General features: G+C 48.5%; 1 protein-coding gene across 5 annotated transcripts in view; it reads left to right on the top strand.

The window, feature by feature from the left end:
* NTRK3 (neurotrophic receptor tyrosine kinase 3) overlaps window positions 1-14,492 on the top strand; it is a 224,353-nt gene that overhangs the window by 32,233 nt on the left and 177,628 nt on the right. For all 5 annotated transcript variants that reach the window (XM_009635072.2, XM_009635071.2, XM_009635069.2 and 2 more), the window contains exons 2-3: window positions 5,105-5,179; window positions 6,534-6,605. In XM_009635072.2, coding sequence (XP_009633367.1) covers window positions 5,105-5,179; window positions 6,534-6,605 — 147 coding nt within the window. The remainder of the gene's footprint in view (window positions 1-5,104; window positions 5,180-6,533; window positions 6,606-14,492) is intronic.

Below are 14,492 nucleotides of genomic sequence, written 5' to 3'. Positions count from 1 at the left end.
AAAGTAGATGCTGTTCCTGCAGGGTCGGTAGCTACCAGTCCCTTTCCAGCATGCGAGGCAAGGTCCTGGTACTTCTGGAGAACAGCTGAAACCTAAACACTGTGACTTGGTGACCATATGGTCACCAGCAAGGTCGCTGATCTCTGTCTCTGTGTAATGCAGGGGCAGACACCTGCACATGATGCCCTGGGATCTGGGAGGGAAGATGTGATAGTTGTGAGCTGTGGAACTGGCAATCAGGGCTTCGTGCTTCACAAGTTTGCTATTAACTGGGACGCAGCATGCAAATTGTGGATCGGCCATTGGTCTGACTTCAGTGGCCTACAAGGCCCTCAACAAGTTGTAAAGGCATGGCTGTAGGTACATGGAGGCTGAAATATGATGCAGAGTTGGCCTCCTAAAGTTAACTTTTGGCCGGCTAGCCCCATATCTTCCTTTAGAAAGGTAATTGATTTCCTCAGCAAAGAGATGACTTTGGTGAGATGTTAATATGATGCTGCACTACATCATAAGTGGTTTGTTCTTCTGGAGAAGACACAGTATAACCCAGCTGCTGTAGGTGAAGAGCTGGATAATGGAGAAGTGGTGGTGGGAGGTGTTGAAAGAGGAGATAGTTACGGAGGTTCCTTGGAGGTGATGTTGGCTTCTGCTTCCATTGAGGACACTGGCACAAAAGGCAGGAGCATGCTCATGGGCTTTGCTGCTGGCACAGTGCTGGGGCTGTGGGAACACAAAGTGGGGCGAGCATGGCTGAGGGGAAGAGATGCAGCAGCAAAACCAAGAGGAAGTCTGTAATGCAAAGTGGGATGAATGGAAATGTGGGTGTAACAGGGCTTCTGTTGCCAGCTAGGAAATCGTGTCAGCTGGAAATGACCTGGTGGATAGAAGTGCTTGGTGCAATGCTTAATTATGGGGTGCAAACAAACCTCCAAGCTGATGGGGCTGTGAGAGAGGCCTATGTGATCTTGGGCTGCAAGTCATGGTGTTTTCAGAGCAACTGGGGAATTGTTCATGCTGTCATACAAGTGAGACCTGGAGACTGCTCTGTGTTTTCAGTCAGTGTTATTCAAGAAAAAGGGATTTAAATAGGCTGAAGAAGAAAACAGAGCCATTTTCTATTACCGTGTCTGTTGCAGTGGTCCTTCTTGCATAGGTCACCAAGTGTGAGTGTCAGCTGTGCTGGGTCTGAAACCAGAAGCTAAATAACCTTGCTACCAGGACTCTGCCTGAGCAATGTATCTGCATCACTTCTGGGACTTGAGTTAGTATCTCTTCAAGGCACTTGAGACAATTTGCCTTGCACTTGACTGCTTGGTACAGCCGTGCTGCCGTAGAAGAGCTGGCCTCACGTAACCTATAAATGATAGCTGGGGTGGGTCTGGCTCTTGCTTGTAAAGGAGGGAGGAAATTCCGGGAAAGGAAAAGAGCTGCTTAAGCAAAGACAGTTTTGACATAAGAGAAAATGGATATGAAATGCTTGTGAGTGCATTTGGGTAGAAATGAGAAGAGCAGGGGAGTTCTGGTGCAGTGTTTCAGTATGAGTTGGGAAGGCAAAGCCCAGCTACTCCTAAGGTGGACTTTGATGGGTCTGTAGAAGGCATGTAATGGCAGCTCTGCAGTGCAAGGAGACCTGGACCAGCAGGACCCTCCAAACAAAGGAGAAGTATGAGAAGGAAGCAAGTATTTATACAAACACCCCCTTCCCTCCATCTCCCCCACCCTCAAGAGTGGGCAATCTCACCTGTGTTAGCGATGCATCTAATATGGTCTTGATTAGAAGTTGGGAATGAGTCTAGGTGGATGTGTACGTGGTGAGCACTTCAGGATTTGTGAAGTATGGTATTGGTCTTGAAGCTGTTGTGTCTTGCAGAAGAGCAGCTTACCGTAGTAATAACCGAGGAATGCCACAGGAATATATATTTAGAGGTGTTTGCAGAGAGGAGGGAGTAACTCACTGACTGCAATTCATACCTCAACGCCTGACTGCAGAGACCAGGACAGGGCTGGGAGTTGTCACACCTGTATTTGGCGTGAACCCAGCACCCTTGTTCCTGACAGGTTAATGAACCAAGGCAGAGGAGAAGGGAAGGTCTCAGTCTTTGGCAGCAATTGGGAGGATGTAAGATTTCTAGGGCAGGCAAAACCCTGGAAGGAAAAGAGGGGGAGATAGCTGAGATACTGAAGGGCATGAAGAGGGACTGAAGTTTTAGGGGTGGAGTTTCTTTGCTTGCTTGGTTTGCTTTCCTGTGCAACCACTGCCAATTTTGCAATCACAGCCTGACTTCTTGAGCTTTCAGAATAAGATGTGTTTCTGTTTTGTTTTTAAAGTGGATTCAGGTGAACCTAGCCAGCACAAAGTTACCCTATTCTTTCCAAAGCAATGGGCTACCGCAGAAAATGGTGTATCTTTGAGGTGCCTGTGAACCAAGACTGATTTTTGCCACTCCTAGGAGCAAGGGTGCAACTCCTGCTATGTTGAAAATTGAGAGAAAAAAGGGGAAGAGCAATTTCTGGGAGTCTCTGAGAAGGGAAGTGTCTGTAGCTTAAAGGCCTCGAAGTCCCTTGCTGATCTGTGCACCTAATTCAAGATCATGCTCTTTGCCTGTATTGCACTCTACGTAAAGCAGCTGCTGGGCTGGGGGATTATCCTATACGTAAGTGTGCGTGTATGTATTTATTTCCACTGTTGCTTCTCTTGTCTCTCCCTTTATGGGTGTTGTGTCTCTGAATAACATACGAAAGCATATCTGGCTCAGGAAGCTCGTGGGCTTTGTTTGGGAGGCTGGAACACAGGTTGTGGAGCTGTATTTACAGTCTAGTGTAAATGTTACTTCTTAGGGGGGCTTGGCTGTGGGGGGCCCCTAAGACCTCTGTACCCAATGCTGAGTTGTCAGAAAGTCATGCTTGTGCATGTTGCTGGGAACAAGCTTGGGTCTTTTTCTGTCTCTTCTAGAATGCTGCCCACATGGCTTTGAGTGTCAGGTCAAAAATAACCTTGACTTTTTTTAGCACACACAATCAATAAAACAAGAGCCAATCTGGCCGCTGCCTCCTTCCCAGCTGTGGTTGCTCCATAGCTCCTGGCTCAGGGCTGTTCCATCCCTTCCTAAAGGTCATTGCTTGGATGCTGTAGCTTCAGCATGCCCTGGTGGTAAACCAACATCATCCTATTCCTGCTTATTCCCATATTCATTTGTTGTTTTGGAGGACCCTCTCATTTGGGTTGTAGGAGTTGCAGGTAGGAAATGCCTTCAACCTGTGTTTCTAGCCTTGCCCAGTGTGGCCAGGTCCCCAGTAACTCAGTCCTGCAATCTTGTGGACCAGGACCTGAACTCGCAGTCCTGCCCTGCCTCGGAAGGGTTTCAGCGAGCAGTCAGATCTCTTGACTGACTCCTCCCAGTCTGTGTTTTGTTCTGCAAGTGTTCGCAGAGGCCTTAGATGTTGGCAGGGAATACAGAATTGCTGTAATAATGTCCTGTTTCTCATTCTGTCTGGGACATGGGCGATCCAGGCTGATGAGCAGGTCATTGAGGATGAACTGTAACTTACACTGTCATGCAGCAGCAGGTTGGGAGCTTATGCTGCATCCTTACGCTAACCCCTTTGGCTATGCAGGCAATTATGGAACATGTGGAAAGCAGAGGTGACTTTTGTGGGTCTCTGCTTTTCTTGGATCTGTATGGTGAGAGCTGAGAAATATGTTTAGATTTAGTCCAGGCTTTGTATTTTTCTTGAGCTGGATGGTATTTGGGATATGGCTCAAATAGGTCCATATACTTTTGTCACGCTAATTCATCTGTTCTTGTGCAAGCACAAGGCATAGCAAGTGCTGGAGGAGGAACATGCGGCCCCTGTGACTGCTCTGGAAGTGGTGAAAGGTCCCTCTTCTGCTTACCCTCCAGACCACCACGTGGGGTCCCGCAGCCTTCTTGCCTAGAATCGGATTCATGGGATGGTTCTCAGTGCTGGCTTATCCCCCCAACCCTGCATCACTTGGAAATATTTCCCCTCTCCAGGGCCAAGTCCAAAGCCAACTATTGCATCAAGGCAGATGTGAGCTTGAGTGCGTGTGTTCATAAACATTGAAGTTGGGCTTCCTTCACGTACTAAGGGGACAAGCCAGATGTTTTTCTCCCCCTCGGTTTGCTTTGAGAGAGGACCACCTCCACCTGCTCCCCAGCAAAGACCCTCTTGAAAATGTCTGTGCTTTCTGGTGGGAGGGTGTCAGAGTTTAATCTGGGAGAAAGGCTGAACTGGCCAAGGACTGGCTGGGAGAGGAGGACTGAGCTCCTTCCCCACCACGCAGTGTTGCAGCTTGTTAGCAGAGGCCCGTGGCTGCAGCTAGGCTGCTGCCAGCATCGCTCCTGTGCTGCCAATAACAGGGGACCCCGTTCTCTGGGGCTGTCGATCTGTCACCTTCCCCCAGCTCTAATATTTACTGAATAATGATCCCGCGGTGACAGATCTATTTCTGTTTTTGTTCTCTATAACATACCTGCCAGAGCGCCCTGGGCGACTGAGGAATTTATAATAAAGGCACGGTTTCCAAACTAAGTATGGTGCTCTCCTGCCAGCAGCACTTCCAGCCAGCAAAGACCAGGACCGTGTTTGTCTGCTCCAGTAAGAGACTGGATAAATATGACTTTTTTTCTTCCATTTAGGCCCCAATTTTTTGTTGAGACATTTTATTTGCATTCACTCCCTTTGTGTGAGCGCTCTGAATCGTGTCTTTGTTTTACCAATGTGCGCAGAGAGGGGCAAGGATGTTCAATGGATCGGTTGCATGTTCCACACTCAAAACTGTTGGTAAAACCACGATATTTGGCTTCCCCAAAGCACTGGGAAAACAGAATAAAAAGCAGCATGAGAAACTACTTATTTTGGCAGTGTGATGTGTAGTGTCTGTGTCTGAGGGTGTGAATGCTGAAGCCTGAGCAGGTCCAACCCCCAGACCAGTTGCAGGAAGGTTTTGGCTGAAGAAAGGTGGGAAGAGGTGTGGGGCTGGGTGCTAGGGCATGGCGAACTCTCGCTGTGTGATGTCCCCTGCGTGGGCAGAGTGACCACCTGGTTGTGCCACAGCTGAGCCTTTCCTTCTTCTCCACAGACACATAGAGAACTGGAAGAACTTGCAGACGCTGAATGCTGTTGACATGGAGCTGTACACGGGACTCCAGAGGCTGTGAGTATGTCCTGCGTGTCAGGGAGGAGAATAGCGCTGGGCAGCCCCTTCCCTCCAGCAAAGAGCTGCAGCTTCCCTCCATCCACAGTCTCCATGCCACGATATTTGGAGCCTGTTTAAGCTACTGGCTCTGCTGTATTTTTCTACAAGACTTTGCAAAATGGGGATGAAGTGCTTTTTGGTTTTTGCTGGGTCTGTGAGAAGGAAGATTGCTAGCTCCTGACAGCTCTGTCAACACAGACACACAGCACAGAGCCCTGACCTCTCTTCTCCCTCACCGTTCTGGGCTTGTGGATTGTTCTGACTCATTTCAGCCCACAATGCAAAATTCCAGCTGTCTCCACTGATCCTTCACTGCTGGGCTGCTGGTCCTCATTTAGTGCAGTCACCATCACGGTGGTGCTGTGCAATAAGGGAATTGCATCTCCCTACACAACCCTCTGAGCACCAGGAAAGGTTGACCTTGTGCATCACAGAGGGGAAACTGAAGTCCGTGAGGTTGCAGGGGCTTCACGCGTGCTTGGGAGGCTTGGCCGACTGAGGATACCACTCAATCTCTTAATTTCCCCCTCCTGGAGCTGGGAGCACCCTGGGTGCTGCTTGCATGAGATGCACAGTGTTGCTCCGGGTTAATCGGAGACTCTGCTAATGTGTTTCACTGGGAGCTTTACATGAGGTACAGCTTGCCCACAGGCTGGAGGAGAGGTGTACGTTGCTGAGCGCTCGCTAACCAAGCCCCAGCAAGCTGTACTTTTAACGCGTGCCTTGTAAGCAGGCTGGCTGCTGTTCTCATCTTGCCTAAGAAAGCAGCAACGGAGCCGCACATACTTTTGTCTGCAGCAGATATCAATAAACCCTGGTCATAGTGCTGATACAGCTTCTCCAAAACACAGTGGGAAGAGGATTCCCCCTTCAATGTTTGTAACTCCCTATGCAAAATACCCACCCCTCCTTATTAGAGCTGCAAGCAGAAGGGTTTTTTCTTGGGTTTGAGGAGGGGAGATGGCAGTGCTGGGGCTTAGGTTTGCTGTGGAGCCAGGCATTGCTGCTCATGGAGATGGAGGGAGAAGAGAGGAGCAGGAGATGCTCTGGGCCACCCCAGCAAGCCTTGGTGGATGTGGGGGGAGAGTCTTACCCAGCAGCTGCTCTGCGCTGAGCCTGTGCTCTCACTGTATCAGATGAAGCTGAAAAGCCCAATTTCCTCTTTTCTCATAACTCATAGAGTCTGTCTGGGGAGCGATGTGTCTCCCAGGGGATAATGCAGGGCTCCCAGGGCCTCTTGGGTGCTGAGCGCAGGGTTTTAGAGCAGCTGTCACCCTTGACTCCATCACTGCCCTTCTGCATCTCTTTGCAGGACAATCAGGAACTCAGGACTACGAAACATCCAGCCACGAGCCTTTGCCAAGAACCCTCACCTGCGCTACATGTGAGTGCCGGCAGCTCCCGTCCCCTTTTCCCTCTGCTCCCTGTGGAAAGATGATCGCCAAAGTGCCCATGGGAGAGAGCATGGGGAGGGAAAGGGGATGCTGATGGGGAAAAGGAGGGAGAGGTGGTAAAGGGTAGGAGAAGAAAAAGCAAAGGCTCAGAGAAGAGCAGTGGCTGGTGATGTGGGATGGGGCAAGCTCCTGCTGGGCAGCTGATGGGTTTCAGTTTCTAAGAACTGCCCTGGCTTTGATTGCTCTAATGAGCGCTTGTGTCTTAGCAGCCTTGCAGTGGTGGGTGCACATCTCCCTTTCTGCAGAGTTTGGGGGGTGGCTGTGTGCCCCAGCACACAGCTGGAGCCCTCCCTGCTTGTTACCTTTTAACTAATGGGTGCTTTTCCAGCACAAATTCTGGGGTGTGGGGCTGCCAGCTCTGCTCCTAATTATTGACTACTTAAACTAGTGTCTGCAGTGGGCCTGGGATAGGGATGCTTTGTGCTGGAGTGGCTGGAGTCCTGTTATTGTGGGACATTGCAGAAGCATAGAGTTAGCCAGTGGGTGTGGTGTCTGGTGGAATTCCCACATTCTTGAGGCCAAGGGAACTGATTTATTTTCTAGAAATGTATTTATTTTTCTCTAGGTGATAAAGGAAAGTCTGAATTTCAGGCCAGGGTGCAAGGAGCACCATGGGCTTGAAATATCTTGTCAAAGTGACTGTCTGAGATTGAATCTCTCTCCTGAAAAGGGGTTGGGGAGAGGCCGTTGGCCTTGGGCATGAGCTGATGGGCAGGATGGAGAGCATGTGTATCCCTGCTTTTTGGAAACCAGTGCTAGTGGCTGCTTCCATGAAAAATGACTGTAGTGCGCATCCATTTGAGTCTGTAGATGCATGTGGCCATCGATATGGGCATGTTCCTGGCGGAGGGAGATAGATGCGACCTGCAGAGCAGGATAGATTTGTCTTTTGATGTCTGCTTGGAAATTATGTGAACTGAAAAACCCCAAAAGCTTCCTTTTTGGAAAACCAGTTGCAGTTGCTAAGTGATGGTAAAGTGCTTGCTAAATAGGAGATCTGCAGTACCAAAGGGCGTGAATAGTTAAGGGCGTTGTGAACAAGCATGAAGCCTTTTTGAGTTTAACATGCTTATTTTGTCTAGATAAACCCTCCTTAATGCTGACTGCTGGGATTTTCCCGATTTCTGCACTTTGTTATTTTGATTTGTACTGTTTGTTTTGTGTTTTCTGTAGTTGTTTGTGACTGGGAAGTGTTCTCTCTGAATACCTCTCCCAATTGATTTTTTTTTTGTGGGGGGAGGGGTTTGTGTATCTGGCAGATAAAATGAAAAACAGTTGATTCCTGAAAAAATCAGTTGGCATATCGTAGGAGTCTAGAAGGCCATGTACACTTGTTTTGAGGCTGAATGTGTTGTTAATGTGTACACATGCAATTATTTCTGCTTCTTCCAAAAATGTTTGGTTTTGTCTTTTGAGATTACTTTTGAGATGGAAAAAAAACACCCCACATCAATCTCTTGTCAAGAGTTAAGGTTGGTATGTGGTGGTGAAATATGTTTGTTTACTGCTTGGGCCATGTAAGATTGATCATGTTCTTAACATCTTTTTTCTTTGCCTTGTGAAGCTTGAGGCAAGTAAGTATATTATTTGGTTAGCGTTTGCCAGTGGGTTTTGATGCTGTTCCTGGAGCCCAGCAGCGTGGGTGGCCCCCCTGGCGGATGCTGGGCACCAGGGGACGGAGACCTGGTGCTTGCAGGGATGTTGGCTCCCTCCTGCTCCCCAGAGGCTATCGGACCACTGCTCCCTTGCAACCTGGCTGCTTTTTCTGGGGTTCTCTCTCCCTGACAGGGGGAGTGTGGTGGCTCCCAAGGCTTCTTTCCCAGCCTGGCAGGCACCAGGTGCCACCCAGGGTCCCCTCCATGGCCACAGCACCATGCAAGCTCATCGAGGTGCCTCCTCGACTGTTCCACAGATGCTGCCTCCCGGGGAGCTTGGCTTGCCGAGGGCCTGACATTTTCTACAGCTGCTGCACGTAGGAGCCAGGGATAAAAGGATTAATGGAAATGTCATTCTGCTGTAAGTCTTGGGCTGCTGTAACCAGGTACAGTAGCTGACAGGAGAGAGGGATACTGTCGCAATCCTCTTGCAGCAGGGCTGGCTGCAGCTGGATGGGTGTGGGGCTGGGGATGGTGGGACGGTGTACTTAAGGTTTGTTGAGTTACTGCTATGTGTTGTCACTGCTGCCCTGGTTTTCATTCTTCTTTGCTGGCTGTTTGGCTGGCTGCAGGTGGAGTTGAGTCAATACGGTGGCAAATGTGTCCAATAAATGACAGTGGTTTCACTGCCAGGGAGGGCTGGCACAGGGTGGTGGGGACCCTGGGCTGGACCTTTGCAGGGTGCTGCAAGCTGGGTCTGAGCAACAGCAGGCATTTTTCCATGTGAAGCTCACATACAAATTGTGAGAACTCAAAAGCTGGTGGGTTTCTCAGATGGGCCAGATAGCTCTGCCTTCTCCCAGCAACTTCTATTTCTGGCCCTTCCTCTGTGCATGCACTTGTCTTCAGACCCCAGCTGTGCAATCACAAGCAGATCACTTATCCCAGCTCTAATTGCAGGAGCTCAGGTTTGTGGGGGTTTGTTTAAGATAATGGTTCTGAATGAGGTTTGGCTCCCCCCTGCCCCCCCACCTTCCCCATCACAGAATCAGGGAGGAAAGGTGAGAAATCCATGAAAGGGATTTTCAGCATTCAGCTGCCTGAGTTGTGGACCTCAAAGTGCTCTAAAGTGCAGCCTGGCAGGGTCATGCCTGTCCTTTAAGGTTTGAAATTAGCTATATAAGTGTAAGGGGCTTGAGGCCAACCTAATCAGTGGAGGAGCAGTGAGTGACTGGGAGCCAGAGGTGTGGATCTAGAAACAACTCTGGATCCCTTTCCCCTCTCCTTGAGTGAGGAGGGTTAGGGCTCCATGGCTTGTCTGCCGGTGCTGTGAAGCCTGTCACTGCTACAGAGGCAATTATATCCCAAATAGAACAGTGGGTTTTGCAATGTGGATCTACCTCTTCTGCTGGCAGTTGGACTGAGGCAGTTGACTCCTTCCAGAACAAGTACTGGCTGGATGTTGAATGGGGATGGATGTGGGTCTGATCCAAACTGGATATCATCCAGTGTCATTTTGTAGCCTCACTGGAGGTCGTCTCACTGGGAAAAGTTGCACTGGTGGGTTCCTGGTCATGTCTCTGTGCAGCTTTGACAGCCCTTTGGCTCACACAGAGATGGTCCTGGAGAACACCATGCACTGGATGTGAGGACCAGCAGGCCTAGGCTGTGGAAAACTGAGCCTGTGTAGCCAAGATTTGTGGAAGTCAGCGTTAGCAGGCAATGCAGGTGAATGTAGGAAATACTTGGTGTTGGCAGAAAACCTCAGTACTGCACAAGAAAACTTTAGGATGATATGGTTCCTAAATTTGAGACACAAACCATCTGAATACATATTTAATGTGCTGCTGTGTTTAGCACAGCTTATTGAGGAAAAAGTCTTGCATGCTCTCAGTCTTCCTAATAACACTGGAATGCTTTGGCCAATTTATTTGAACTAGATAGAGGATTACAAGTCATGAGGATATAAAGCTCCTGTATGTATCATGAAAATAGGCAGAGGAATAGTAAAGAGAGGTGGTTGTAGTGCCTTGTGGGGAAGAGCACACCATTATCCCATTCCTTATTTGGCACTGGGAAGTCCACAGGAGAGCTCAGCTTTACAGTGTACAAGGAATCAGCGCATGGGAGAGGACAGGACCCGTTTGCAGCTGGCCAAAGCATCCAGCCTTCTCTGGCTGTGGGACAGTAGAGCTGTGCATGTAGGAGAGAAGGGTCCCAGCAGGTTGTGCCCAGTTGCAGTGCTGGAGTTCCCCTTTACTGGGAAGCAGGTACTTAAGAGACTGTGATTCCCTCTAAATGCTTTGCTGGGCGGCTGCGTACTCAGGCAGCCAGTCAGGAGGCACTGCCTTGTATTTGCAGAGGGTAATTGTGCACACCTTATTTATTGTGTGGTAAAGAAAACAAATTAAGGCTGTGTAATTATAGAGACAGGCACACTTTTAAATAAGGCTTAAGTAGTCAGATTTCTATTTAGAAAATTAATAATTGCCATTTCTGTCTGCATTCAGAGGCTCTTCTTAAACTGTCTTCTGGAGGTTTGTACATGCTTTAAATTGGTTTGTGGGCTGGCCAAGACAGCTTCTGTCAAAGAGCTCCTGTCAAGCGCTGCCTGCCAGAGTAAGGACGCATGGAGGATCAAGCTTTCTCTTCCAGTCTTCACCCAAGGGAGTTAAGACGGGGAGACCCTGGAGTGCTTTGTGCTGAGTCTATGGTTTTTTGAGTATGGTATGGTCAGATCACCTTCTGTTCCACAGGCACTCTTGTCTGTGTGATCCTGACAGGCTTTTTCTCCCAAGAATGAGGACTGGGGGAGATCTGGAAGATGCTGGCAGGAACGTGCAGGGACCTGCTTTGCCTGGTGAAAGACTGAGCTGGCTGATCTATGGGCTTGTTTTCATAGGCAAACCTGAGCTGCGGTTAATCTGGAGCCTCCCAGAACCTCCTCTATAGGTTGTTGTTTTCTGAAGGTGGGGTTAGCTTCAGTGTCCTGGCTGGGTTGATGGCAGTTGTGCAGTGTCATATGAACTGGTACCCTGGTATTGGATGTAGCTTGTAGCTTTGACGTGGGAATTCCCAGAGGTGTGTTATGGCTTTAGGCTTCGGGAAAGAAACTGGGCTGCATTGCCTGAAAATTGAGGTGGCTGAGGCAGCACAAGGATGGTGAATCACTCTCTGCCCTCTTCAGTGCTGTTTCAGGACAGCACTCAAAGCCCTCCAGCAACGAAGGCCTGTGTGCTTTCGAAGGGCTGCAGGCCACCATCTTGCAAGGCTGGCAAGGTTCACCTTCTCTGCTCTGTGTGTCGGGGAGCTTGATTGAGATCTTACACTAAATAGAAAAATAAACAAAATATCAGATGGTGAATTATTGCAAGTAGAGCACTGTTCCCCCTCGGGTCATGGCTTTTGAGGGTCATTTTTCCCTGCTTTGTAGTTAATGATCTATTGTCTTGCTCTGAAAGAGCCATTCTTATATACAAAGCAGGGTTAAACTCTTTCTCTTTTGCTCTGTTCCTGTAACCAGCTGCAGGCCCTGAGACTGCCTGCAACCCTCCCCTTGATTCTGGATGTCCTATTACCCTTCCTCCTCCTTCCTAATGATTTCTCCCTGCTTTGCCCTTTCATCACTGCGCTGCTGTCATACCCATCCTGGCAGTCTCCTCCTAACCCAAACTGTCATGTGTTAATTGCTCTTGATTCCCCATCCATACTCTCATGTCAGTGCAGTCTAACAAGTCCATGTGTATCAGCTGGGGCACAGTGTATATAAGCTCTTAGCTCACTGGGAGGGTGAAGTAAAATGCATTTACCTAAACCACCTCCTTGATAGTTTAATGTGTTTTGGCATTTGCAAAGGACTAAATAGGAACTTAATTTCTCCATGAATAAAGGCAAAATAAGAAGTATGGAAAAGATTTAAACAACCTTTAGTTTCCCTTAAGTGAATGTTCCTTTACTATCCCTAATTAGGCAGGCAGCTTGAGTACCCTTTGATTCCCATTTGCACTCTAAGGATGTTCCTGCTCCAGCCCCTTCTCGGAACAAACCTCAGTTCTCTGACTCAGGGAGCCATTTTCCCCTGTGTATCTCCAGTTCTATAAAATGCTGGGCATGCCTCTAGAGCAGTCACTAAAATAAACAGCAGTAACACCTCCTCTGCTTCCACAAACTCTCCTATTCTGCCCCCCATCTGCTTTGTCCCCTGAATGCCAGTGTAGCCCGGGTCCTTGCTGATATGCTAATCAGCAGCAGTGGTTTGATGGCATGTTTTTTCCCAGTCTTTACCGCAGGTCACTGATAAGCAGTTAACTGCAGCTATTCCTTTTTCTGCAGTGGCAGAGGTAGGTCCTGTGTTTTACCAGCCATTGTGCACATGGCCAGAAGAGAAACAAGTTCCCTGCAGGACTGTGGCTTTCCTTCAGGCTGGGTCAAAATCATTTGACCTGAATTCAGAGGCCTGGGTATCTAATTCCTGGCTGCAGGCTGCTTCACTTGGCTGCAGAGAGGGTTTATTGTATTGTCATAGGAGGTGGAGCAGTGAGTTTGTGAGTGAGGTACACTAGCGGGACCTGAGAAAGAAAGTTTCCAACTCAAGCAGTGTGTACCTTGTGGCAAGACTTGTCCTGCCTCCCTTCCTGATCTGAAAACCTGGAATAATAACATTTGTTTTTTCTGCTTTTATTTGATCTACATTGATTTGCAGTGTAACACCTTGTATGGTTTCTAGTGAAACCTGGCCTTGAATTGTGGGATGCTGTTGCAATGTAAGATGAGTTATAATAACGCTACCACAAATATTTTTTGCTTGCTCGGATTCTTATGTTATATCTATCACTCCGGTACCTTGGCTCCCAGGATCTTGTGGCTTTGTCTCTCCTTCCTTTGAAATGTTGAGATGTTCTTTCCAGCTGCATTGTGTGCCTATGAGACTTATTTCCCTTTCTGAAATTTGATCGTCTTTTGGAAGACATGTGGACTGGGCAACTGTGGTTTTGCAAAGGTCCTCTTTTTCCCATCCCTTCTTTAAAAAAGGGTGCAGACAATACTGGGGATGTTTTGAATGAGGCTGTTCATATGTGTGTGTGTGTTTGCTTGTCTGTTTACAAGCCTTGTTTCAGCATTAGGGTAAAATGTGGACTTTAGACAAGTTGGGTTTTTTGGGTGGCTCAACCCCTGTGACATAGTCCTTGCTGTGCAACAATGGCCTGATGGATGTCTTGTTGTGAGCTTCCCTTCAGAGAGAGGCCAAATATTCCTCTTGGATGTGATCCTGAAGATGAGGTGTAGTTGTCTTGGTTAAAGCTCACCACACCTCGGAGATCACCAGCAGCACAAAATGAGCTGCTTCCTGGAGATTTGGTCATGACAAGAACCAGATCTTGTTCCTGGGCTTCTGAGGTCACTGCAGCATGGAGGTACTTCAGAAACAGCCTCTGGCTGTCCTTTTTGCTTGCTCCTCAAACCCTGTGGCTCAGCAGTTTAGATTTGGTACAAGGTATGTCTTACCTACCTGGCCAGTGTGAGAGATGCTGCACAGGTAGGAGGACCTAGCTCCCCCCTGCTTGAAAGCTGCTGGGGGAGAGTGAACAAATCATGGCAGGATGAGTGAAAGTTAAGTGACTGCACAAGTTATCTCACCTGGGATTTCTCTTTCCGTGATACTGGCTTACTAACAGTACAATTGCAGGGCTGATTTCCCCTTTTTGATGTACAGGCAATAAGCACCAGGGCAGAAAAATAGAAACATTAAAATCATATGTTATTTGAGCAATAAGATACGACAGGGCATGAATGATGGGACATTAATTCATGATGGTGTGTGACTAGGCAAGAATTTAAATGCCATAAGTTAGGCAGTCATGTGTTTTATTGGAATTATAAAATTTTATTAGAAAACTGGGTGAGGGGGTGGAGTTTCCCACCAACCCCTTCCCCTCATTTATATTTTTGAAGGGATGAGCTGTGATTTATGTCGGATGCAAGAGACCATGGGATATTTACAAAGCTGCCAGTAAGAGCCAGAGGTTTGTCTTCCCCGGCAGCTGTGGGTAACCATGTCGGTAGACTTGCTGGTGACTGAGGAGGAGTATGTTTCATGTCTGCTGTCCTCCGGCGTGCCGTGAGCCCCTGCGTGGCCTTTCCCGGCACGGCTGCCCAGGCAGCTCTGCTGGTGGCCACGGGTGTCCCATGCGGCGAAGCCTTGCCTGGTGCCGGGAGCCCGCG

The sequence above is a fragment of the Egretta garzetta genome, unplaced genomic scaffold, assembly GCF_000687185.1.
Source record: "Egretta garzetta isolate BGI_Z169 unplaced genomic scaffold, ASM68718v1 scaffold322, whole genome shotgun sequence".
NCBI lineage: Eukaryota > Metazoa > Chordata > Aves > Pelecaniformes > Ardeidae > Egretta > Egretta garzetta.
This window is presented reverse-complemented; position numbering and strand designations above follow the sequence as displayed.